This window comes from Cucurbita maxima, unplaced genomic scaffold, assembly GCF_002738345.1.
Source record: "Cucurbita maxima cultivar Rimu unplaced genomic scaffold, Cmax_1.0 Cma_Scf00035, whole genome shotgun sequence".
Lineage (NCBI taxonomy): Eukaryota > Viridiplantae > Streptophyta > Magnoliopsida > Cucurbitales > Cucurbitaceae > Cucurbita > Cucurbita maxima.
Window position 1 is genome coordinate 992,859 of NW_019272051.1, and position 25,236 is coordinate 1,018,094.

Genomic DNA, 25,236 nt, shown 5'->3' on the forward strand with positions numbered 1-25,236 from the left:
TTCATCCAGATTAATTATTGCAAATGGCAGAACCATCACGACGTGGATCGAGAGTGTGGAGTTCTAATCTCGAAGTAGAGAAATTTGATGGAACCAATAATTTTGGTGTTTGGCGAGGCGAAGTTAGCGATTTACTGGTCATGCAAGACCTCGATGTTTCTCTCCAAGAGGAAATGCCTGAAGACATGACAGAAGCAGAATGGACGAAATTAAATCGACAATCCTGTGGAATTATTCGATCCTGTCTTGGCAAGGATCAGGAATATCCATTTATGAAGGTTACCATGGCGAAAGAATTATGGGACAAGCTTGAAGCGAAATATATGAAGAAGAGTGTGGAAAATAAACTCTATTTGAAGAAGAAACTCTTCCATTTTGACTATAAGGAAGGCATCTCAATGGCTGAGCATTTGGATGATTTTAACAAAATCATCACTGATTTGCTCAATCTTGATGTTAAGATTGATGACGAGGACAAGGCGTTGTTGTTATTAAACTCTTTGCCGGAAACCTATGAGTTTTTAGTAACGACCCTACTACATGGAATCACTAATATTGATTTTGAAGATGTTTCAAATGCCTTAATAAACAATGAGATGCGAAAAAATGAAAAGGAGACGTATCAAAGCTCTAGCTCAAATGTTCTCACTCCTCATGGAAGGACTTTTAATTGGAAAAAGAACGAATGTGGAGAGTCTCGATTAAAGTCGAGAGGTAGATCTGATAATTGGAGAAAACTTGATAAAAATGAGTGTGCATATTGTCGACAGAAAGGCTATTGGAAAAAAGATTGTTCGATCTTAAAAGAGAAGGGGTCGAAGTCCAATGTGGTTAGAGATGACGACACTCATACAGATGATGCCTTGACAATCTCCCTATCAGTCAGCCAAACCAGTGAATGGATTCTTGATTCTGGGTGCTCCTATCATATGTGTCCCAACAAAGAGATGTTTTTGGACTTCAAAAAGTTCAATGGTGGAGTTGTCTATATGGGCAATGATAGTACTTGCAAGATAATGAGAATCGGCTCAGTACAAATCAGGATGTTTGATGGGGTTATACGAAAACTCAAAGAGGTGAGGTATGTCCCTGACTTGAAGAAAAATTTGATTTCACTTGGCGTTTTGGATGCGAGTGGTTATCGCATCATTTTGGAAGGAGGGAATTTGAAAGTAGCTCGTGGAGCTTTGGTGGCAATTACAGGAACTCGAAGAGGTAGCATATACTACCTCAACGGAACCACAATAATTGGGCATGCTGCTGTGGCAAGTTCGAAAGAACAAGACATATCGAAATTATGGCACATGCGACTCGGGCATGCTGGTGAGAAGGCGCTTCAGACACTGGTGAACCAAGGAGTCCTTAAGGGTGCCACAACTGGAAGAATTGATTTCTGTGAACATTGTATATTTGGTAAACAAAAAAATGTGAAGTTTGGTACAGCTATACACCAAACAAAAGGCATTTTGGATTATGTTCACACTCATGTATGGGGTCCCACAAAGAATGTCTCATTGGGAGGAAAGAGGTGGTTCGTCACCTTTATTGATGACTACTCGAAGAGAGTTTGGATGTATCCCATGAGGCACAAAAACGAGGTTCTCCAAATCTTCCTAGAGTGGAAGAAAATGGTAGAGAATCAGACGGACAGGAAAATCAAAAGGCTAAGATCAGACAGCGGGGGAGAATATACTTATGATCCATTCCTTAAAGTATGCCGAGATGAAGGGATCGTTCGACACTTCACTGTTCCTGGTAAGCCACAACAAAATGAAGTTGCTGAGAGAATGAACCAGACATTAACAGAGAAGGTTCGATGCATATTGTCTCAAGCAGGATTGAGTAAAGCATTTTGGGCTGAGGCTCTCAGGTATGCAGTTCACTTGGTGAATCGTTTACCTGTTTCTGGAAACGGTGGGAGAACTCCGCTTGAGGTATGGTCAGGTAGTCCTGTTAGTGATTATGATAAATTGCATGTGTTTGGGTGTCCTACTTATTATCGTGTGACAGACTCAAAGCTGAATCCTAGAGCAAAAAAAGCCAAGTTTATGGGCTTTAGCAAAGGTGTGAAGGGCTATAGGTTATGGTGTCCAGAAACAAGTAAGATTGTTAATAGTCGAGATGTGACATTCGATGAGTCTGGAATGTTTTTGCAGAAAATTGAAAATAATGACGAGGCATTGAAGCAGGTGGAGAAGGTGGTATTCTCTCCTGATGTGGTTGCTCCTACTGAAGAACCTATTGATCAGGTAAATAATAACTTTGATGTCTTAGAACAGAAAGAGCAAAGTCTTGAGGAGCAAAGCCTTGTAAATGAAAGAGTGGAGGAACCTGAGTCAATCGCCAAGAATAGACCACGAAGGGTAATTCGAAAACCTGCAAGGTTTGATGATACGATAGCATATGCTTTCTCTTTGATTGATGGAGTTCCTAACTGTTACAAAGATGCTATTCAGAGCCCGGATAGCTTACACTGGCAAGAGGCTGTGAATCAGGAGATAGCATCATTGGAGATAAATCAAACTTGGGATTTGGTACAGCTTCCAAAAGGTAAGAAGGAAATTGGTTGTAAATAGATTTTTGCAAAAAAAGGAAGACCCTTTTGGTATACGTTATAAAGCTCGACTTGTGGCTAAAGGCTACGCACAAAAAGAAGGTATTGATTACAATGAAATTTTCTCACCTGTGGTAAAACATTCTTCGATTCGAATATTGTTGGCTTTGGTTGCTCAATTTAATCTTGAGCTTGCACAACTCGATGTAAAAACTGTATTTTTGCATGGAGATTTGGAAGAAGAAATATATATGGCGCAACCAGTTGGTTTTCAAGTAGTTGGACAGCAACATTTAGTATGCAGATTGAAGAATCTTTGTATGGGCTGAAGCAATCCCCTCGCCAATGGTATAAAAGGTTTGATCATTTCATGGTAGAGCATATGTATACTCATAGTCAATTTGACCATTGTGTGTATTATCGATGTCTCGATGATGGATCGTTTATTTACTTGCTCTTATATGTTGATGATATGTTAATTGCTTCAAAGAGACTGGTGCAGATTGATAAACTCAACGATGAGCTTTCAAAAACATTTGAAATGAAAGACTTAGGCAATGCAAAGAAAATACTTGGAATGAAGATAGAGCGAGATCGGAAAAAAGGTACAGTCTGGTTGACTCAGTCTCAATATCTACGCAAGGTATTGTCAAGATTTAGTTTGAATGATTCAACCAAACCCATTAGTACTCCACTTGCACAACCAAACCCGTTGTGCAAGTGGGTCGATGAGGCCCAAGCTTTCACAATACCCCAAAATATCACAATAAGGCTCTGATACCACTTGTTGTGCGTTGAAAGCGGAACAAATGTACTCACAACACCAAAATCACTCAAGACATACAATATTGCACTCAAAAACTTGATTTTTCAACAGCAGAAAGAATGGCCTTATATAGCAAATATTAGGAAGACCTTCATAAACTAACAAGCCTAAAAATATTAGACCTTTAGCAAGACCTTGAGAATAGATCTTGGTCGTAGAGAATAGGGCTTATGACAGTGTTTAACAAAATCTTCTCAATTAACGGAGTTATAAATAGAGATTAAATATTTGTTAGACCAATCTTATACAAAATCATTATATATGATACCCCTTGTAATAACCCAAAATTAAAATATATATATATATATATATATATATATATTGAAAGTTGTCGTGGTTATGTTGAGAAAGAAGGGAGTTGGCTCTAGTGTAAAAGGGAGGTCCTTTGGTCTTCCTTTCATCCCAATTGAGCTGTTCAAAGCCAATCGGAGAATTAATTTTCTGATGGCTTCAGGATGGCATTTTAGCTAATCTGGCTTAGGTTTGATACACTTAGAAGCATTTAAGGTTTGTATGGCTACCTTTTAGCTAGTTTAAATTATTTGGTATAATTCCCTTTTAGGAAGTTTAAATTCTTGGATAGATATGACAACCTTATAGGGGTGAATAGGGTTTTAATCAATGTAATTATTAAATTTTTTTAAAAACAATAAAACTTATAACATACCATAAAACTTAAAATTTAGAATTTAAATAGGAAAAGGGAAAAGGGTTAGAAAATATAACACCCTAGTTTTATAGTGGTTCGGTCAAACTCGACCTACTCCACTCCCAAGCGCCTCTTAGGAATTTGAATAAAACTTTCTGACTCTTTCCTCGGATTAGAGCCCAACAGCTACACCGCTCTTTTTACGAGTGCAAGAGCAAACTCAATCCTTTCCACGACTCAGAATCAAACCGGTACACCGCTCTTTTTACGAGTTCAAGAGCAAACTCAATTCTTTCCACGGCTCAGGATCAAACTAGTACAATTGACTGAAATATTATAGAAACACACCACAACACTCTCAAGTAATAGACATCTCTCTAAAGAAATAAAAAAAAAAATAGAATTGGAAGCTTGGTAGAGAAACAATGGAGGATTTAAAAAAAAAAATTAAAATTAGATCGAGGAAAGAAATGTTATGTTTTGTGTTCTGAAAAATATGGAGAGGTGATGAGTTTAAAGAGTGATCAAGTCCTAAAAATAGGAATTGATACGGACCACTAAAATAAAACGTGAAGGAAAACGTGACCACGAAAAATAATATTTATTTATTTTTAAATTTATCCTAAAAAATTATAGACCACATGTTTCATTTAAATTTAAATATATATATATATATTATTTTAAATAAATATTAAAAAAAAAATTAAATTTATTTTTATTATATATATATATATATATAACCTATTGAAATATAATAATATAATAAAAAAATGTTAATAAAAACAACATGTAACTTCTAAAAGTAATTGAAAAGTTTTATAAATCTAATTGAAATCATCTTTTTCCAAACTAGTTTTCATAAATGAAATCATTCTAATTCTTTTCCATTTAAATGTAACCAAATTTTTTTATAAAGGTTATACTTCGATTGGTCTATGATGTCAATTTTGCCGTTGGTCCCTGATGTCAATTTTGTCACCATATCATTAATTTTGTCACCATAGCGTATCTTGTTTTGAATTTGATTGGTCCATGATGTCAATTTTGCCACTACATCATCACGTCAGGTATTTGTTTTGACTAAAACTTCTTCGTTTTATCTCTAATTTGAGTGAACTAAAAAAAACGTTGAAATCGTTATTCCCAACCTTACTGTGGACAAAATACTGAGAATTGTTAATAATTGAAGGTAGGTTTGTTATCCTCAAAACATCAATTAATTAATTAATTTGAGATTAACGCGAAAAAGCCAACATAAATTATTTGGTATAATTTCCTTTTTAGCTACTTTAAATCAAGTAAACGTATGTCTACCTTTTAGCTAGTTTAAATTATTGGGTATAATCTTTGGAATTATCTAAATGAACAAAAAAAAAAATTAAACAAAAAATAGTCTTTTAGTTGGTTTAAATTATTTTATGCAAATTAGGTTTACTTAATTTAAATTATTTACTTAGTTTAGTAGAATTCTAATTTATTAGTAGGGGATTCCTCACGTAGAATTAAATTTCAGAGAATAGTAACTAAGTAAGTGGCTCTATTATCGGCTTAGTTTGAAGAATTGTTTTATGTATGATAACACATGTCTCATGGTCTTGCAAGTGTCATGAGTGTGATATGTCTTATGATGTGATTTGATGTTATGAATTTCGTTATATGGTATAATAAATTATATGATGGTATAAATGAAATGTTATGTTATGTCACGATAAACTTAATGTATGACATGCATTAATTAACATAGTAAATATCTTAGGTTAATTAATGAAAAAACCTTTCAGCGTATTTGTATGAACAGAGATGTCACAATTTCTTACCGTTATATCTTAAAAAAAAAACCTTCCAGCATATTTGTATGACAGAGATGTCACAATTTCTTACCGTTATATCTTAGATCCTCCGTTTTTATTTTAATTTCGTTTAGAAAATCACGTAAGAATCCGTAACAATTTTTAAAAGAAAAAAAGAATTAAGAATCAATTAAAATTGGACAAAGAGTACCTATGAACATAATTAACATAGTAAATAGAGATAGAGAAAAAAAGTGGAGAGGAATTTGATTTTTAAGAAGTCAATGAAGTGAATATTTAAAATAGGTGAAGCCTCTAACCTATTTGAGAGCAAATTCAAAGGATGAAAGCAAGCAAATTTGGAGTTAGATAGAACTTTAGCTAAGATCAACCATTTATGTCCTAAATTTTTAAAAATAACTTTGTCACAATGTTAGTATCAAAGCCATAAATTTCTTGAATCTCAAAAGTAGTATGTTAATTAGTGGTAAAATCATTAATTTGTTAGGTGTTTAATTTGCATCCTAGTTTATGTCAAACTAGCTAATGGTTGCAGGTTGTTAAGGAGACAGACTTGAAATCAATATTCAATAAAGTCTCTGATGCTCACATAAAGTTTAATACATGAACCATTATAAAATTTAGATGATTGAAATTGAAATTGACGTCATGGTTTATATAGGTTGGTTTGAATACAAAGCACAAAATTGAACTTTCATTAAGGATAAATGGGTAACACTAGTATAAGCTAACTATAGGATAGACTAAAAATTGTATGAATTATGATGATGTATGAACTGTATCGTACGATGTCATATGATAATATGTGATGATGTATGAGTTATGATGATATATGAGTTATGACGATGTATGAGCTGTACTGTATGATATCGTATACTAGTGTATGATGATGTATGAGTTATGATGATATGTGAGTTATGATGCTTGATGATGTGCGTAGTATATATATTTTGATGAATGACACACTTGATATGCTTGATGCATTTTATGGCAATATGATGAGTATGATGATTACGTGACGTTTACCTTAATATTATGATGTTTTCCATATTGAGCATGTTATATGATGATGAGTGTCATATTGCATCATGTCGTTAGATCGACATAGGACATAACCCTAAGAGCATGAAAATGATATTAATATAAATATCCAAGAGTATGTGTTACCTAGAGTAACAAAGAGATGAGACTAGAGGGTTGTGTCAGAAGAGACATTATGATAGATTTAGAGGGACATCATGCATATTGTATGTTCATAAGCATAGGACTACTTATGTCTTAGAAATACTTATGTCTTATGCCACATCATTTTTCAGGTAAAGGCAAGGCGCACTTGTACGGAGGGAGGCGGCATCGCGAGTAGAGACAATGGCACGTGCATAGGGTAGACTCATATTTAAATTCCTAGTCTTAAGTTAGAATAGTTTGTTTTGCATTTCATTGTTTTAAATTATTTTGTATTTGTTTTTATTTTCTCTAAATGTCAGTATTTCATATTTAAACATGTAAGATCATAGCTGTGTTTTACCGAGAAAAAGTTGTTTATGCATTTTTCGAAGATTAAGTTATAAATGATGTTCATGTAATAGTTATATTTTCTCATTAGAGATGAGCATGAAACATTAGTAGCGACTCTGAGTATGTGGAACTTTAGGGTCGTTACATATGACGACACATGTCCAGTGGCCCTTCCACGTGTCCTCTTGCTTTATATTATATGATGATGTGACTATATTATATGATGATGAGACTATATTATATGATGATGAGACTATGATATAATATGACGTGACTATGTTATATGATGTTACTATATGATGTGATATGATGTTATACGACGATGTTATATGGTGAGGCTATGGTGATGATATGATGATGATGACATGATGATGATGATGATGTATGATAACATTACAATGTAAGATGTATGATGATGAGATGACTTAATATGACTTTATTCCATATTAAGATAATGCATACATATTACTTAGAGTAATATGTGAACAGTGTATAGGGTGTCTCAAAGATGATTTAAAAATAAAAACTATAGGGACCTCATGCATTGTACATATACATCGGGTTACTTCTCCATTTATGATGATGAGTATGGATGCATACACAATGATGATAATGATGATGATCATGCCTCACATGATAATCAGGGGTTTGCTGACCTCTAAACGTCGCTACGGACAACCAACTTGACTATGATGGGTCTAGAGGGGTGCAAACTACCTGGGGATCCACATTCGCTTGTATGGGTTGTGTGTAGGAAAGTACTACACATCCAATTTTGTTAGAACTAGAGGCTACCCTACGATGGTTTTAATGATAGGTTCAATATCATGAGTTCCATGTGTTTGTATTTCCTGACTCTAATAGTGGGGTCACTTATGAGTATGTCTTAAAATACTTTGTGTGATACTTCTATTTCAGGTAAAGACAAGACACTTATGTACGACTGACTACAACATCACAAGTAAAGACCATGACACGTGCATAAGATAGTGGTATTTAATTTTCTTAGACTTAAGTTAGTATTGGGTGTTTTTACTTTTAATGTTTTTATTTTTTTTTATTCGGTATTTCTGTATGTTGTTTTAAAGATGCTGTTGAACATGTAAGTGACAATGTTTTATGATGAAGTTTTAAATGTTTAATTTCGCTTAAGAGCATAGGTTATGATGACAGCAGCAAGTTTAGATTAGTAGAAATCTAGGGTCGTTACACTATGAAATGTTTGGAAATAAAGAAAGGTTACGAATCACAACACCATGCTATGATTTGAAAGTTATGTTATGAATGAGATGATTTATGAAAGATTATGTATGCATATTACTAAAAGTAATATGTGAGGAAATAATGGAGGGTTATCTGATTTATTACGATGAAAAATATGGGACCTCATGCATAATTGTATGTTAACCTGCATTGGGATACTTCCTCTTTAGGATGAGTACGGATGCGTACACTGTGAGATTGAAATGACCATCCTGTTTAGCATGGTGCAACGACGGTCGTTGTTCCCTTCGAGTGTCTGACTACAGTTTAGAGGAGCTAGCCTGACCAGCAAGCCTAAGGGGTGTGCGATCCCGCCTGGTGGACCCATGCTCGCATGTGTGTGTCGTGTGCAGAGAAGTACTACACAAGATTACCCACGTATGTGTCATGGTGGGCTCATGCTATCATATAGTAGCAGCTCTATTCAATAAGAAATAAGGGCCATTACACCCCTACTCACATTTCTACACATGAACAATGTGGATCAAATTATTTGTAACAATTACAAATGGATGTATCAATAGCCTTATCACGATAAGACACCAAACATTATCCATATATTATGGACCCTTTAGGTTATTACTTGCAAATGAAAAGAAAAATTAAATGTATGAAGAATTAAGCGATTCACCGACCTTAGCTCAGTTGGTAGAGCGGAGAACTGTATTGGGTCAATAGACTCTTAGTAAATCCTTAGGTCACTTGTTTTTATATTATGGACCATTTGAGTTATTACTTGCACATGAAAAGAATAATTAAATGTATGAAGCAATTATCATGTCATTCACTAACCTCAGCTCAGTTGATAGAGCGGAGAACCGTAGTGAGTCAATAAACTCTTAGTAAATCCTCAGGCCACTAGTTCGAATCTGATAGGTCGGATTTTTTTAAAATCAGAAGAATAAATAAATGTATGAAGCCATTATCTGATTCATCGAACTTAGCTCAGTTGGTAGAGCAGAGGACTGTAGTGAGTCAATAGACTCTTAGTAAATCCTTAGGTCACTCGTACGAATCCAGTAGGTCGGATTTTTGTTTTAATCTTTTTTATATTATCGACCATCTGAGTTATTACTTGCACATGAAAAGAATAATTAAATGTATGAAGCAATAATACGATTCACAGACCTTAGCTCAGTTGGTAGAGTGGAGGGCTGTAGTGGGTCAATTGACTCTTAGTAAATCCTTAGGTCACTGGTTTGAATTCGATAGGTCGGATATCGCCCATCTGAGTTATTACTTGCTCAGGAAAAGAATAATTAAATGTATGAAGCAATAATATAATTCACTGACCTTAACTCAGTTGTTAGAGTGGAGGACTGTAGTGGGTCCATAGACTCTTGCTAAATCCTTAGGTCATTGGTTCGAAGTCGATAGGTCGAATTTTTGTTTTAATCTTTTTTATATTATCGACCATTTGAGTTCTTTTTTATATTATCGACCATTTGAGTTATTACTTGCACATGAAAAGAATAATTAAATGTATAAGCAAGTAGACCATTCTCTGACCTTAGCTCAGTTGGTAGAGCGGAGGACTCTAGTGGGTCACTAAACTCTTAGTAAATCCTTAGGTCATTAGTTTGAATCCGGTAGGTCGGCTTTTTCATTTAATCTTTTTTATATTATCGACCAACTTAGTTATTCCTTGCACATGAAAAGAATAATTAAATGTATGAATCAATTATGCGATTCACCGACCTTAGCTCAGTTGGTAGAGCGGAGGATTGTGGTGGGTCAATAGTCAAATTTTTGTTTTAATCTTTTTTATATTATCGACCGTCTGAGTTATTACTTGAACATGAAAAGAATAATTAAATGTATAAGCAATTAGGCCATTCTCCGACCTTAGCTCAATTGGTAGAATTGAGGATTGTAGTGGGTCAATCGACTCTTAGTAAATCCATAGGTCATTAGTTCGAATCCGGTAGGTCGGATTTTTGTTTTCATCTTTTTTATATTATCGACCATCTGAGTTATTACTTGCACATGAATAGAATAATTAAATGTATAAGCAATTTTGCAATTCACTGACCTTAGCTCAATTGGTAGAGCGGAGGAATGTAGTGAGTCAATTGTGACTCTTCATAAATCCTTAGTTCACTGGTTCGAATTCGGTAGGTCGATTCATTGATTGTAGTTCAGTTGGTAGTGCGGAGTGAGTCAATAGACTCTTAGTAAAATCCTTAAGTCATTGGTTTAAATCCAGTAGGTCGGATTTTTGTTTTCATCTTATCAACTATCTGAGTTATTACTTGCACATGAATAGTATAATTAAATGTATATGTAATTATGCCATTCACCGACATTAGCTTAGTTGGTAAAGTAGAGGACGGTAGTTGGTCAATAGACTCTTAGTAAATACCTTAGGTCACTGGTTCAAATTTGATAGGTTGGATTTTTTTTTAATCTTTTTTATATTATCGACGATCTGAGTTATTACTTGCACGTGAAAAGAATAATTAAATGTAGAAGCAATTATGTCATTCATTGACCTTTTTTTTTTAATCTTTTTTATATTATCGACGATCTGAGTTATTACTTGCACATGAAAAGAATAATTAAATGTAGAAGCAATTATGTCATTCATTGACCTTAGCTCAGTTGGTAGAGCGGAGGATTGTAGTGGGTCAATTGACTCTTAGTAAATCCTTAGGTCACTAATTCAAATTGGGTGCGTCAGTTTTTTGTCATTCACCGACCTTAGCTCAGTGGGTGGAGTAGAGACTCATGCTTGTTTCTATGATGGGTTCATATGCCGGATGCAATTATACCTCAAGACAACAAAGAAAACATAAAATTTTTATGATGGGGAACCCAAGAAAGGTACCACACCGGCTCTACCACTATCAAAATAAGATATTGCAATCCATGTCTTAAAGCTCTCATGAAAGAATACTAAATAATACTCTAATCATGTCGAAAAGGACCCATCTCCCGCCACGTGGTGCTTTTAGAGGTCCATGTTTTCCTCTTCTAGGTGGGATGCCTTGCACCCTATTTTTCAGCAGCATGTCATGTTTGACCTCATATTTCACTCACCTAAATGAGATGTCTTACCCATTCCGCTCGTAAACTACCAGCTTCTCTCTGGAACCAGAACCTCTATTCTCTGAGCTACTTCACGAACCAGATTGAACTTTTTTCCTCTCCTGCCTGTATGTAAGAAAGATTAATGAGAGAGATTGAACCTATCCCACTAATAAATAGCCTTTACAGTGAAGGGAGAGGAACGAAGCAACTCGATTGATAGGGAGAGGAAAGACTCGATTCATTCTTGTTTACGAACTGAACTCAATAACTTGTCCCTTCTTGCTTGAACCATGTTATGGGTACCCTATTCACGATTTGCAGGACTTCATGTTCATGTTTTACACCGATCACATAACCTTTATAGTCTTTCATGGGGAGTAATTTAGGATCATGTTCGGGACAAGAAAAGAGTAAATTACCTTGGTCATGAATCAAGAACCTCGTAAGACCTCCCACAGTACAACATGTTCATGACTCAGACTACGATGCTTAGAATGTATGAAACCTTGAGCGTAGGTATTCAGACTATACCGTTTGGAAGGTATGAAGCCTTGGGCATAGGTATTCAAGTTGTATCATAGGGGAAGCCCTGGATGCAGGATCAAACTACATCGCTTGGAACGTAAGAAGTCTTGGATGTAGGTTTCCATACTATGCCGCTTGGAACGCATTAAGCCTTGGGCATAGGTTTTCAGACTATCATTTGGAATGCATGAAGCCTTGGACGTAAGTTATAATTGTGTCGTTAGGAGCACATGAAACCTTGGACACAGGTTGTCAGGGTCATAGACCTTTCATCATGTTTTGTGTTTCAAGGTGCACAAGGCTTTATAGCCGAGATGACCATAACGATGGTGTTAAAGTGTTAACTTATCCGTATTTGAAACTTGGAGGCATCTTCCTTCCTTAGTTGTGGCAGATGGTTCAGCAAACAAAATAAACAGCCGATTTGCACTCATAATTGACTTTGCCATTTTTCCTTTTTTGTGGAGGATAAATGCTACATACACATCTTTGAACAACACTACTCCTCCTTTTTCTTGTAGTTGTTCAATGCTCGAGAGATTAATTTTGAGTTTAGGTACCCAATACACATTACTAATAGTGTAACAAACCCCATACAAAGTTAATTTCACTCCACCCTTTCGAGTAACTTTCATACTATTATTTTCAAGCTTGACAGTGTAGGAAAAGGTCTTGTCCAAGCTTGAAAACATACCTTCATTTACACACATATGGATTGAGCAATAAGAATCTAAGAACCAAGCATCACTCCTTTTTGCTTCATGTCTTTCCATATGAGCCATTAACAGCATTTCATCTTCTCTTCCAACTCTGCATAATTCAAGTCCTTACTCATCTTTGGACATTCATATTGAAAATGACCTAAGTCATGACACCTATAACATTCAAGAGTTGCTTTGTTGAAAGTTGATCTTCTTCTTCTGCATCCTCTGCCCCTGTAAATTCCTCTTCCTCTGTTACTTATTTCTATTCGACCTTTGACTTTTACTACAGCATAAGTAAATTTTTCAGTCAAAGTACATAAAAGAAATTTCTGCAATTTTCTTGACTTGCATATCTTTCCATTGCTTCTCATCTTGTTGGAGATTATCATCGCTTTTCTTGGCAGAAGATTTAGTGTTTGTGCGACACTCACTCTCAGCACTAAGTGAGTCAAGCCAACTTAGGATCTTCGGCTCAACAACGTATGCTAGATCTCTAGCCTCATTTTGAGAAAGTTTTAGAAAATAGGGGTAGAGAAATTTTAAAAGAGAGTTTGAAAACAAGATTGCAAGAAAGATTGAAAACAATGTTATATGACTACAAACAACTTAAATATCATATAACTTTTCAGATAGTGAGAATTTGACAACTAGTCGTATCCCCTTATAGTACATTTTGATGAGGCGATTCATGTCTGACAAGCCTAAACGTGATTTTTGTTGAAGCTAATAATAGAAATTTGAATTTAGTTACTACGGAGAAGGAGGAGGTGAATTCAATTTCATCCACAAAAATCCCAACCAACTTCGGGAATCAATGAAATCTCGTCCTACAAAATGACCTCTCTTTCAATCACTCAAATCACTCCTCCTCTCAATCTCACTTCAATTTTTTGTTGTCACTGCAAGTATGGTAGCAGAAAAACAAGTTGAGTGCTACGTTCAGCCCGCCATCCCGAGGTTCGAATGATCATTGGGCGATGTTGATGTAAAATTTTCTCGGATCAAAGGAGTTTTTCGATATGGTGGAGACGGGTTATGAAGAGCCAAATGAAGGTGAGGTACTCTCAGTTGGTTAGCAGCAACTATTAGCAGCATCGAAGTTGAAGGACCTGAAGATCAAGAACTATTTATTTCAGTCCATTGATAGGACTATCTTGGAAACAATGCTTCAGAAGAAGACATCCAAGGAAATTTGGGATTCTATGAGGAGGAAATATCAAGGCTCAACGAGAGTAAAGCGTGCTCAACTACAAGCCGTTAGAAGAGACTTTGAAATTCTCCAAATGCAAAAGGGAGAAACGGGGAATGATTATATTGGCAAGGTTATAAGTCTTTCAAGTAAAATGAGGATGCATGGTGGTTTAATCACGGATGTTGCGGTCGTAGAAAAGATTTTGTCATCACTAACTCCAAAGTTCGATTACATTGTATGTTCTATCGAAGAAGCAAACAATGTCGAAGAGATGCAAATAGATGAACTCCAAAACTCCCTGCTAGTACATGAAGAGCGACTTAATCGTACAAGTGAAATAGAGGAGATGACAGCCTTAAAGATATCCACACCAGATGAAACTCCAAGCCCTAGAGGTAGAGGGCAAAGAAGAGGCAGAGGTCGTGGGAAAGGCAGTCGAGAAAGAAGTGGAGATGTTGGCAGGTCAGCAGATCTAGTCATAAACGATTATGACAACAAAGGCAAGAGACACTTTGACAAGTCCAAGGTGGAATGCTAGAACGTCTTGGACATTACAAAAATGAATGCTATACCAGGCTCCAAAAGAAGAAAAGAGATCAATCCAATTTTTTGGAGAGGCGAAGAAGAAACATTATTAATGTCATTCCATGCTATGAAGGTTGCAGATCAAGGTGTATGGGTCGTAGACTCTGGATGCAGCAACCATATGACAGGTTGTAAGGAATTCTTCTCAACTCTGGATGAAAATTTTCATACTACGGTTTCTCTTGGCAACAATTCAACTATCCAAGTGATGAGGAAAGAAACCGCAAGACTAGAAATGGCTTTGTAGAGTCTATTTCTAATGTATTTTACATTCCTGATCTGAAGGCCAACTTACTTAGTATTGGTCAGTTATAAGAAAAGGGGTATGTGATCACATTCCAAAATGATGAATGTGAGATTTATGACTCCAAAAGAGGATCGATTGCTTAGATGAAGATGACCACCAACCGTCTATACTCGTTGACATTAAATATCGTTGCCAAAGGTTTGATGGTGAAGAAAGAAGCTACCACCTGGCTTTGACATTTTGGGTATGGTCATTTACACTTCAAAGGATTAAAGACGTTGTCTTCAAAGAAGATGGTAACTGGGTTGCCAAATATTACTCCAACAGAAATTTGCAAGAGTTATGTAGTAGCAAAACATGAAAGAAATTCTTTTCCATCTGGAAAATCAAGAAGAGCTCAAGCAATTTTGGAGTTGATTCACTCAGACATATGTAGTCCCATCTCTCCAGTAGCAAATGGTGACACAAAATATTTCAAGACCTTCATCGATGATTTTAGTCGAAAAACATGGACTTATTTCTTGCACGCCAAATCAGAAGCCTTTGATTGTTTCAAAAAAATTTGTGCTACTATGAAGATGGAAACTGGAAGAAGAGTCAAGGCTTTAAGAACTGACAGAGGTGGAGAGTTCTGCTCGAACGAGTTTATTAAATTTTGTGAAGAGAAGGGCATAAGGAGGCAGTTAACAACAGCATATACACCACAACAAAATGGTGTGGCCAAAAGGAAAAACAGGACCATTCTCAACATGGTTCGAAGTTTACTAAATAAAGAAGAAGTCTCGAAGGAATTCTGGCCAGAAGTTATCGTGTGGTCCGTTCACATTCTCAACCAGAGCCCTACTTTTTCTGTTAGAGATATGTTGTGTGGTCCGTTCACATTCTCAACTAGAGCCCTACTTTTTCTATTAGAGATATGACTCCACAAGAAGCATGGAGCTGAAGAAAACCTGCAGTAGACCACTTTAGAATCTTTGGGTGCATAGCATATGCACACGTTCCTAATGAGAAAAGGAAGAAACTTGAGGACAAGAGTTTGAAGTGTGTGTTCCTCGGAGTAAGCGAGACCTCTAAGGCGTACAAGCTCTATGATCCCTTGACAAAGAAGATGGTAAGTCGTGATGTAGTCTTTGACGAAAAGAAGACTTGAACATGGGAAGAAAAGATCACTGTGAATCAGCAGATTTCTATAGATCTTGAAGAAGAACAAACTGAAGCCCCTATTCAACCTCACTATGAGCATGAAGAGAGCTCATCACAAGCTCAACAAGAAGAATCAGTAGAAGAATATCATGATCATAATCAAAGAAATCCAAGAACAAGAAAGAGACCAAACTGGATGATTGATTATGAGATGGACTATGAATCGATGATAGTGGTTATTTTGCATTCTTTATGGACAGTGATCCAATTGTCTATGAAGAAGCGGTAAAGGAGAAGAAATGGAAGGAAGCTATAGACAGTGAAATCAAATCCATAGAGAAGAACAAGACTTGGGAGCTCAGTGATCTTCCTAGAGGACAAAAAACAATCGGAGTAAAATGGGTTATCAAAACCAAGTTGAATGAAAACGGTGAGGTGGATAAGTACAAGGTGCGACTCGTTGCAAAAGGATACAAGCAGAAGTATGAAATTGATTATAAGGAGGTATTTGCACCAGTGGCACGTCAAGATACTATCAGGCTCATAATTTCTATTGCAGCACAGAAATCTTGGCCTATTTATCAACTTGATGTGAAATCGGCCTTCTTACATTGAGAGCTTCAAGAAGAGGTATATGTGGAGCAACCAGAAGATTTTGTTCAAAAAGGCAAAGAGGAAAAAGTATACAAGTTGAAGAAAGCTTTGTACGGTTTGAAGCAAGCTCCGAGGGCATGGTACAGTCGCATTGATTCTCATTTTGAAAATATGGGATTCACTAAATGCTCGTATGAACATACGTTGTATGTGAAAACTGAAAAGAGAGGTAACATTATCATTATTTGCTTATATGTTATGATTTAATATTTACTGGAAATAATGAAGAAATGTTTGAATTTTTTTAAGAAGAGCATGATGAAGAATTTGAAATGACAGATCTTGGTTTGATGAGATATTTTCTTAGAGTCGAAGTTACTCAAACTCCTGCAGGTAACTTTATCTGTCAGAAGAAATATGCTCAAGAATTATTTGAAAGATTTAAATTGGATGAGCGCACATTTGGAACTTCATCAGAATTGGGTTTGAAGTTGCACAAGGATATTGAAGGGCGAGAGGTTGATAATAGGTACTTCAAACAAATTGTGGGAAGTTTGATGTACCTAACTTCAACAAGACCAGACATCATGTATGCGGTTAGTATGATAAGTCGTTACATGGAGCATCCAACGGAAAAACATCTCAATGCAGCAAGAAGGATACTTCGTTCTGTGAGAGAAACCTTTGATTTGGGGGTATTCTACAAGAAAGAAGATGATCCGAAGATGGTTGGCTATACAGATAGCGACTATGCAGGTGATATAGATGATCGTAAAAGTACTTCAGGAAGTATTTTCATGATGAGTTCAGGAGCTATTTGCTGGTCTTCAAAGAAGCAACCTATTGTAACACTCTCAACTACAGAAGCAGAATTTGTGGCAGCAGCAGCATGCTCGTGCCAAGCAATTTGGTTAAGAAAAATGCTTGAAATTCTTAATCAGAAGCAATCAGGTACGACGGTTATATATTGTGATAATATATCAACTATTAAGTTGTCTAAAAATCCTGTGTTGCATGGAGGAGTAAGAACGTCGATGTTCGATTTCATTTCTTGGGGGATTTGTGTAAAGAAAGCATTATTGAACTCAACTTTTGCCGAAGTGATGAACAAATCGCAGACCTATTCACAAAACCATTGAAACAATAATTGTTCGAGAAGCTTAGAAGAAAGATGGGGATGTGCAGAATCCAAGATATATATGAAGAAGATGAAGTGAAGTCCTAAACCGATTTATGCAGAATTCAGTTTAAGGAGGGTGTTGAAGCTAATAATAGAAATTTGAATTTAGTTACTAAGGAGGTGAATTCAATTTCATCCACAAAAATCCCAACCAACTCTGGGAATCAATGAAATCCCGTCCTATAAAATGACCTCTCTTTTCAATTACTCAAATCACTCCTCCCCTCAATCTCATTTCAATTTTTTTGTTGTCACCAACAATTTCACCAAATGGTCATACAAAATCTAAGTGAGAAGTTGAAGACTAGTCACATCCCCATATAGTACATTCTAGAGCATTTCATGTCTACCATGCATAGACAAGTTTTTGCCGAAACGTCATACTAAGAAAAGACAAGGAAATCAAAAATCATGAAAGCAATAAAGGAAAGCGATAAAGTTACAAGACGAGTTTTGGCATGTAATGGACATGCAACTTGGACTACACGTCTTGGATAAGCATGATCATGATAGTCACTGGATCAGTATCACTTGTCACCTATTAGTTGGTTCGATCTCAACCCTATGAGATCCACCTCCTCCTGCCATAAGTGGTCTCAGCTGCAACACGGGGAGCTGAGATTGTCATGAAAACTTGTTTAGTGAACATTGTAAAAACAATGCTTAGGCAAGGCAGCGCTTGAGCATTTTACACAATCTAATCATAAGAAATAACAATCAACCATTCATCATCCCATTCCATCCCATCAAACAAAATCAAACAAGCTAAGTCATTTGTCATTTCAATTTCAATTCCTGTCCATAAGGAATTAAAACAAGATCTTGATCCACATGCATCAAAACATCAAAGGGAGAAGAAAGTTCACAGGCTTGAATGTCTGTCACACAACTGTTGGTTGAACTGAAATTTTTCCATGCAGCAGCTAATAATGCCTCTTTCCTTCATTCTTAATACACAGCCATTAGTCAATGTGCAAAAACAACTAAAAGATGGATCTGTTACCTTTTTGCCAGAGACAGCACTCCGCCGAGTACCATCATCCTTCTCCCGCGATATAAACTGTTAAATTAGATGAAGAAACTGCAATGCTATGAAGGGAACCTTGGAAAGCTGCACAGGGCTACTACTCTCTTCTGGCTGTTTCTATACATCAACTCCCAATCAACAGCCCGATCATCATGACACGGACCCCAACTCCAATTTCAAATAATCAATCAGTAAATGGTCACAGAAACATCTCATATTATATCCAATTCAGAAACCACTCCAAAAACAAAACCAACTATAGATGCAGTCTAAAGATTGCAGGACTAGAAACAATAAGATCATTTGGCAAATAGATCGATACTTTCAGCCTCAGTCTAAAGGGCTTGTCTTAGAATGGCTCAAATTTTTTAGCCTCAAACCTTATGCCTTCTTTATGGTTTAGAACTGTGAATGTTTGCCTAATCCACCACTGTTATCTTATTTATAATCAAATAAATTACAAGAATATGAAAATAACAATAAATTGAAACATATTTGCCATTCTTACTATACATATCTAGATATTTGCCTTATAATAAAATATCAAATATGATATATATGGTAAACTATAATTTATTACTAAATAATTTTAACACTCCATCGCAAGTTAAGCGTCGGATTTAAACGAACGTGAAGCTTGAATTTGAAAAATTCAAAGAGGTTGAGAAACACTTTTCGTTAAAATGTCAACAACGTGGTTTAGAGGAGGTGTAGAGAAACACTTTCTTGGCCATCGAAAATTACAGAGGGATCGCCACTCAGCAGTGATACTGCCTTGGCTTCGGCAAGAATATGTCTAACCCATGAAGAGGGATTGTCGCTTAGCGACGATGCTGCCTTGGCTCTGGTGAGAATATGTCTAACCCCAAGAAGTAGAAGGGGAAACCTAGAGCAAGAGACAAAGACAATGTTGAAGCCGGAAGAGTCACCACAGTGGGCGAAGGAGCCAATTTTGGCGAGAAGGGCAGCCAGAAAAGCCGTCACATTGGACGAAGGAGCCAATTTGGGCGAGAAGGGCGGCGGCAACTTGGTTGGAGAAGAGGCCAGTGTGGCGCCCATATGCCAAAGGTAAATCTCTGCATAAGGTTGATGGGCTTATCGAGATTCTGTATATTTCCGAAGAGAACGCTGATGAAGATCCTAAGATTAGGGTTTATGTGAAGGATGGAGGATGAGGGGAAAATTGGGAAGAAAATGAAAGAGGCTATGTTTGGAAAATGTGAGGTTGTATGTACCAGAGTATGGCGAAGAATGATTTGGCGGTCAAAAGGGTGGAGTCGAAGAGTAATCAATCAGCTCTGCATGTGGCAGCCATGACGACTACCCCTGCGGCGTCAAAGCCAGCAGTGGTGGTGGAGAAGAACAGTAGAAGATTTCAAAACTCATTGAAAAGAAAGAATCCAGGTTAGCTAAACCAAAATAGCTCTGATACCATGTGAATGTTTGCATAATCCACCCCATCTAAATGGTGTGAAAGTTATCTTATTTATAATCAAATAAATTATAAAGATATGAAAATAGTAATAAATAAAAATAACAATAAATGGATAGTTACAAGGACCCATTCGCAACCACTGCCTCAAGCACGCGACTCATTGCTCCCATGACTATTCCCTTTAGTATCATCAACGTGATTGCTATTTCATAAATTAGATTAGTTATTACGACCACCTCGTCCTCCATTTTGACCACCAAGGCTACCCTTACTCGAGATAGGCTCCTTTTGAGAAGCCATCCTTCTTTTGGGAAGAGTTGGCTTGCAGTGCTTGCTCCACACGTCTTCTTTCTTCTTTCTCCTTTCTTAGCTGGCTTGAAGCTCCTCCACTAATATTTCCTCAAGATTATTAGATTCTTCAATTGTCAATGTAGTCGAACCTTGAGTGTAAAGATCTCATAATCTTCTCCACAACTCGTACTTCTTCTACCTTCTCGTCATGTCTTCTCATTTCTTACATGATGGAGTTTACACAATGGAAGTAAACACATTGATGTTGAATCTTCTTGATGTAGAGCCTCAAAATCTACGGGTAAATATTGTAAGCAGATTTTCTTCACTCTATCTAATCCCTCAGAAGATTTTTGCATGGACGATCAACTCAAACGTAGTGTCATCTACTCTTTGGTGGATTGTGAATAACGCCTTCTTCTCCTTCTTCATCTCCTCCTCCTTCAACTCATTCACCACGGTGTCCCATGCTCTCATAGATCCCAACAAGGCCTCCATTCTATTTACTATAATTGGTCCCATGCTCCGATACATCCCAACCATGCCTCCATTCATTTGGATTCTATTAACCATAGTTTGTTTTGTTAAGGGGACACGGGCATGAATTGAACTAGATGAAGTCATAGTTAACTTGGCTCTAATACCAGTTTTATTGACAAATATTTGCTATTTGGAGGAAGAGATTGTATTCTATTTTAAAGGTGACGACAAATCTTTACATATAGATAGTCCTTATATAAGCCTTTTGAAATATCCTCCATAGTCATACATATACCAAATATTAAATAACAAGCCTACATATATATATATATTACCATTATAGTGATAATCTAATAAATGTATCAACCAAATGACCTGACTCTCTAAGTACATGGATCTCACATGTACATGTATCCCACAAATTCATGTATCCATAAATCTATATACAAAGAGGTTATTTCCATGGCATTTCTCAATTCATTGAAATTACAACATTATCAGCAACAAAGGGAAAAATAGTACACAAGCACTTGTTTTTCGATAAGATCCCTAAAGTCAAGAAGTGATGCTTCATCATTTTTTTCAATTAAGTGAAAATAGAGTCGATCTTTAAGTTACAGCTGTCGTTCGTGGTCGAGCATCAGAGGTAGAAGGGAAAAATAGTACACAAGCACTTGTTTTTCGATAAGATCCCTAAAGTCAAGAAGTGTTGCTTCATCATTTTTTTCAATTTAGTGAAAATAGAGTCGATCTTTAAGTTACAGCCGTCGTTCGTGGTCGAGCATCAGAGGTAGTTCCAACTCAATCCATAGATCTTCTTGAGAAAGTTATGATCTTATTTGACTTGGTTATTTGGATTAGATTTGATTTGGTTATTTGAATTAGATTTAGTTATATATCAGGATTTGATATCGAAATTTGATATTGGAATTTGAATTAGATTTAGTCATACCAGATTTAGTTATATATCAGGATTTGATATCGGAATTTGATATCGGAATTTGGGAGAGTTTTCTTGAGTGACATATTGGTAAGAGTCTAAGTAGTGTGATAGTGAGGTATTCACTTGTAACACTTGGTTTATTAGTGATTGTTTTAAGAATATTTAGTAATAAATTATAGTTTACCAAATATATCTTTCCATTTATTTTTATTTTCATTTATTATTATTTTCATATCTTGTAATTTATTTGATTATAAATAAGATAACTTTCACACCATTTACGTGTGGTGAATTAATCAAACATTCTTATGGTATCAGAGTTTAACAACTCTGATCCTTTCTTTTCAATGACTTTTGAATCCTTTAATCTTCTCCTCCACCACCCCTGCTGGCTTTGACGCCGTAGGGGCAGTCTTCATGGCTACCACAGGTGGAGCCGATTGATTACTCTTCGGTTCCACCCTCTTGACCTCCAAATCACCTTTCTTCATACTCTGTACATACAACCTCACCTTTTCCAACCTAATCGGTTTTCCACCTCTAAAACACCTTTCTTCATACTCTGTACATACAACCTCACCTTTTCCAACCCAATCGGTTTTCCCCTTGGCCAATATAGTCTCTCTCATTTTCTTCCCAATCAACCCTTCATCCTTCACAGAAACCCTAATCTCAGGATCCTCATCAGTGTTCTCTTCAGAAATATATGGAATATCGACAAGCCCATCAACCTTTTGCAGAGATTTACCTTCGAAATCTAGGTGCTGCACTGGCCTCTTTGCCAATCAAGTTGTTGCCGCCCTTCCTGCCAAAATTAGCTCCTTCGCCCAATGTGGCAACTCTTCAGGCTTCAACATTGTCTTTGTCCCTTGCTCTAGGTTTCCCCTTCTACTTCTTGGGGTTAGACATATTCTCACCAGAGCCAAGACAGCATCGTCGCTAAGCGACAATCCCTCTTCATGGGTTAGACATATTCTCGCTGAAGCCATGGTAGCATCACCGCTGAACGGCGATCCCTCTATAATTTTTTATGGCCAAGAAAGTGTGCCTCTACAATTTTCGATGGCCAAGAAAGTGTTTCTCTACACCTCCTCTGAACCAGGTTGTTGATATCTTCACAAAAATTGTTTCTCAACCTCTTTGAATTTTTCAGATTCAAGCTTCACGTTCGTTTAAATCCGACGCTTAGCTTACGGCGGAGGATTTCGGCCTGGACCTGTTCTTCAAGGACCCCCTATTCGTCACGCAATCGTCACTGTCCATCTTTATCAGCCAACTCCCCTCTTTCCATCTTTCTTTTCAGAGTAGAAAGATTTGTCCTCTCCCTATTTTTTCCTTCATTTCACTCTTGAGGTAAATTTCGTTATTGTGAGTAGTGTTAAGAATATTTAGTAATAAATTATAGTTTACCATATATATTATATTTGATATTTTATTATAAGGCAAATATCTAATATCTAATATTTTCCTTATTAGCAGAGTTATCTTTCTATTTATTGTTATTTCCATTTATTATTATTTTCAAAGCCGTTATCTCTTTTCATTTATTGTTATTTTCATTTATTATTATTTCCAAAGTCGTTATCTCTTTTCATTTATTGTTATTTTCATTTATTATTATTTTCAAAGCCGTAATTTATTTGATTATAAATAAGATGCTTTCACACCATTTAAGGTGCGGTGGATTAATCAAACATTCTTAGATTGGTTGCTACCCGTGGATGTAGGGGAACTTCTTCTCTCCGAACCACGTAAATATCTTGGTGTCTCTTTGTGCAATTCTGTTCATTGGTGTTGTGAGTACATTTCTTCCGCTTTCGGCACACAACAATTTCTTCTTGGGGGTCGCAGGATTGCGATGAGTTAGAGCTGCCATCGGCCTGCTAGCCTATGCCATCGGCCTGACACCTCTTTAGCTTTGTTCCTACGCCTTTCATGGTGATGTTTCTTACTTCGCTCCCTCTTCTTATCCTAAGATGCACAAAGAGATAATAACAATAACAAGGAGAAATCCACAAGTGAAACCACAAAGCCAAATAGGAAAAGAAAAATGTTGTATAAAAACATCTACCGTTTTCGTTCTACCATTCTTCTTATGCCGCTTTGAATGGCCAAACTCTTCAAGCTCACTTTGAGAAGAGGTACTAGAAAATAAGCAACACCACTCACTCAGACATGATCATGAAAAGTATAAATTAAGAATCCCATAAAATATGAAGCACGTCTTCTTCCGACATCTCTCCCTAAGACAAGGGACGCCCCTCGTTCCAGATCTAGAATAAATGAACGAAGTTGTTCCTCGTTCTGATTTGGAACAAATGAACCTCGTTTAAAAACAGATCAAACTAGGCATCTGTACAGATTGGATTATAACACATTCACCTCCCCATGTGGGAGAGAATTGAATGGGGATAATAACTGCTGGGCGGTAATAGAAAATAGACTACCAAAGAGTAAATGTCGGCATATCTTCATCGTGAAGCTATAAACAAAGATTCTTCACTTGCTAGACCGCTCTGGCTCGGTCCTGTGTCGTCCTGTGTTATGATGATTGGGTTGGCTCTGTCCTGTGTCATGATGATCGGGTTGGCTCGGGTCGGCTCTTGGCTCTGTCCCATGTCATGATGATCGGGTAGGCTCTTGGCTCTGTCCCGTGTCATGATGATCGGGTTGACTCTTGGCTCTGTCCCGTGTCATGATGATCGGGTCGGCTCTTGGCTCTGTCCCGTGTCATGATGATCGGGTCGGCTCTTGGCTCTATCCGGTGTCATGATGATCGGGTCGGCTCTTGGATCTATCCCGTGTCATGATGATCGGGTCGGCTCTTGGCTCTGTCCTGTGTCATGATGATGATGATCGGGTCAGCTCTTGGCTCTGTCCCGTGTCATGATGATCGGGTCGGCTCTTGGCTCTGTCCTGTGTCATGATGATGATGATCGGGTCAGCTCTTGGCTTTGTCCCGTGTCATGATGATCGGGTCGGCTCTTGGCTCTGTCCTGTGTCATGATGATCGGGTCGGCTCTTGGCTCTGTCCCGTGTCATGATGATCGGGTTGGCTCTTGACTCTGTCCCATGTCATGATGGCTCTATCCCGTGTCATGATGATCGGGTTGGCTCTTGGCTCTGTCCCATGTCATGTGTCATGACGATCGAGTTGGCTCTTGGCTCTGCCCGTGTCATGTGTCTTGACGATCGGGTTGGCTCTTGGCTCTGCCCGTGTCATGTGTCATGACGATCGG

The 25,236-nt window shown here is 37.0% G+C and overlaps 1 protein-coding gene, 1 long non-coding RNA gene and 1 other non-coding gene across 3 annotated transcripts; 2 read left to right on the top strand and 1 right to left on the bottom strand.

Annotated features, from left to right (window-relative positions):
- Positions 1–2,029: 2,029 nt before the first annotated feature.
- On the top strand, positions 2,030–2,529 carry LOC111467941. Its single transcript, XM_023113053.1, has 2 exons — positions 2,030–2,363; positions 2,438–2,529. The coding sequence occupies exons 1-2, from the start codon at positions 2,049–2,051 to the stop codon at positions 2,465–2,467; spliced, it is 345 nt and encodes a 114-aa protein (XP_022968821.1). The 5' UTR covers positions 2,030–2,048; the 3' UTR covers positions 2,468–2,529.
- A 1,029-nt stretch (positions 2,530–3,558) lies between these two features.
- Positions 3,559–24,135, bottom strand: LOC111467955. The gene is made up of 4 exons (XR_002714650.1): positions 23,906–24,135; positions 18,924–19,016; positions 18,825–18,881; positions 3,559–3,570 (listed from the first exon to the last, which is right to left on the bottom strand). It is a non-coding gene; the product is annotated as an uncharacterized LOC111467955 (long non-coding RNA).
- On the top strand, positions 10,315–10,555 carry TRNAH-GUG. Its single transcript has 2 exons — positions 10,315–10,351; positions 10,520–10,555. It is a non-coding gene; the product is annotated as a tRNA-His (tRNA).
- Positions 24,136–25,236: the final 1,101 nt, after the last annotated feature.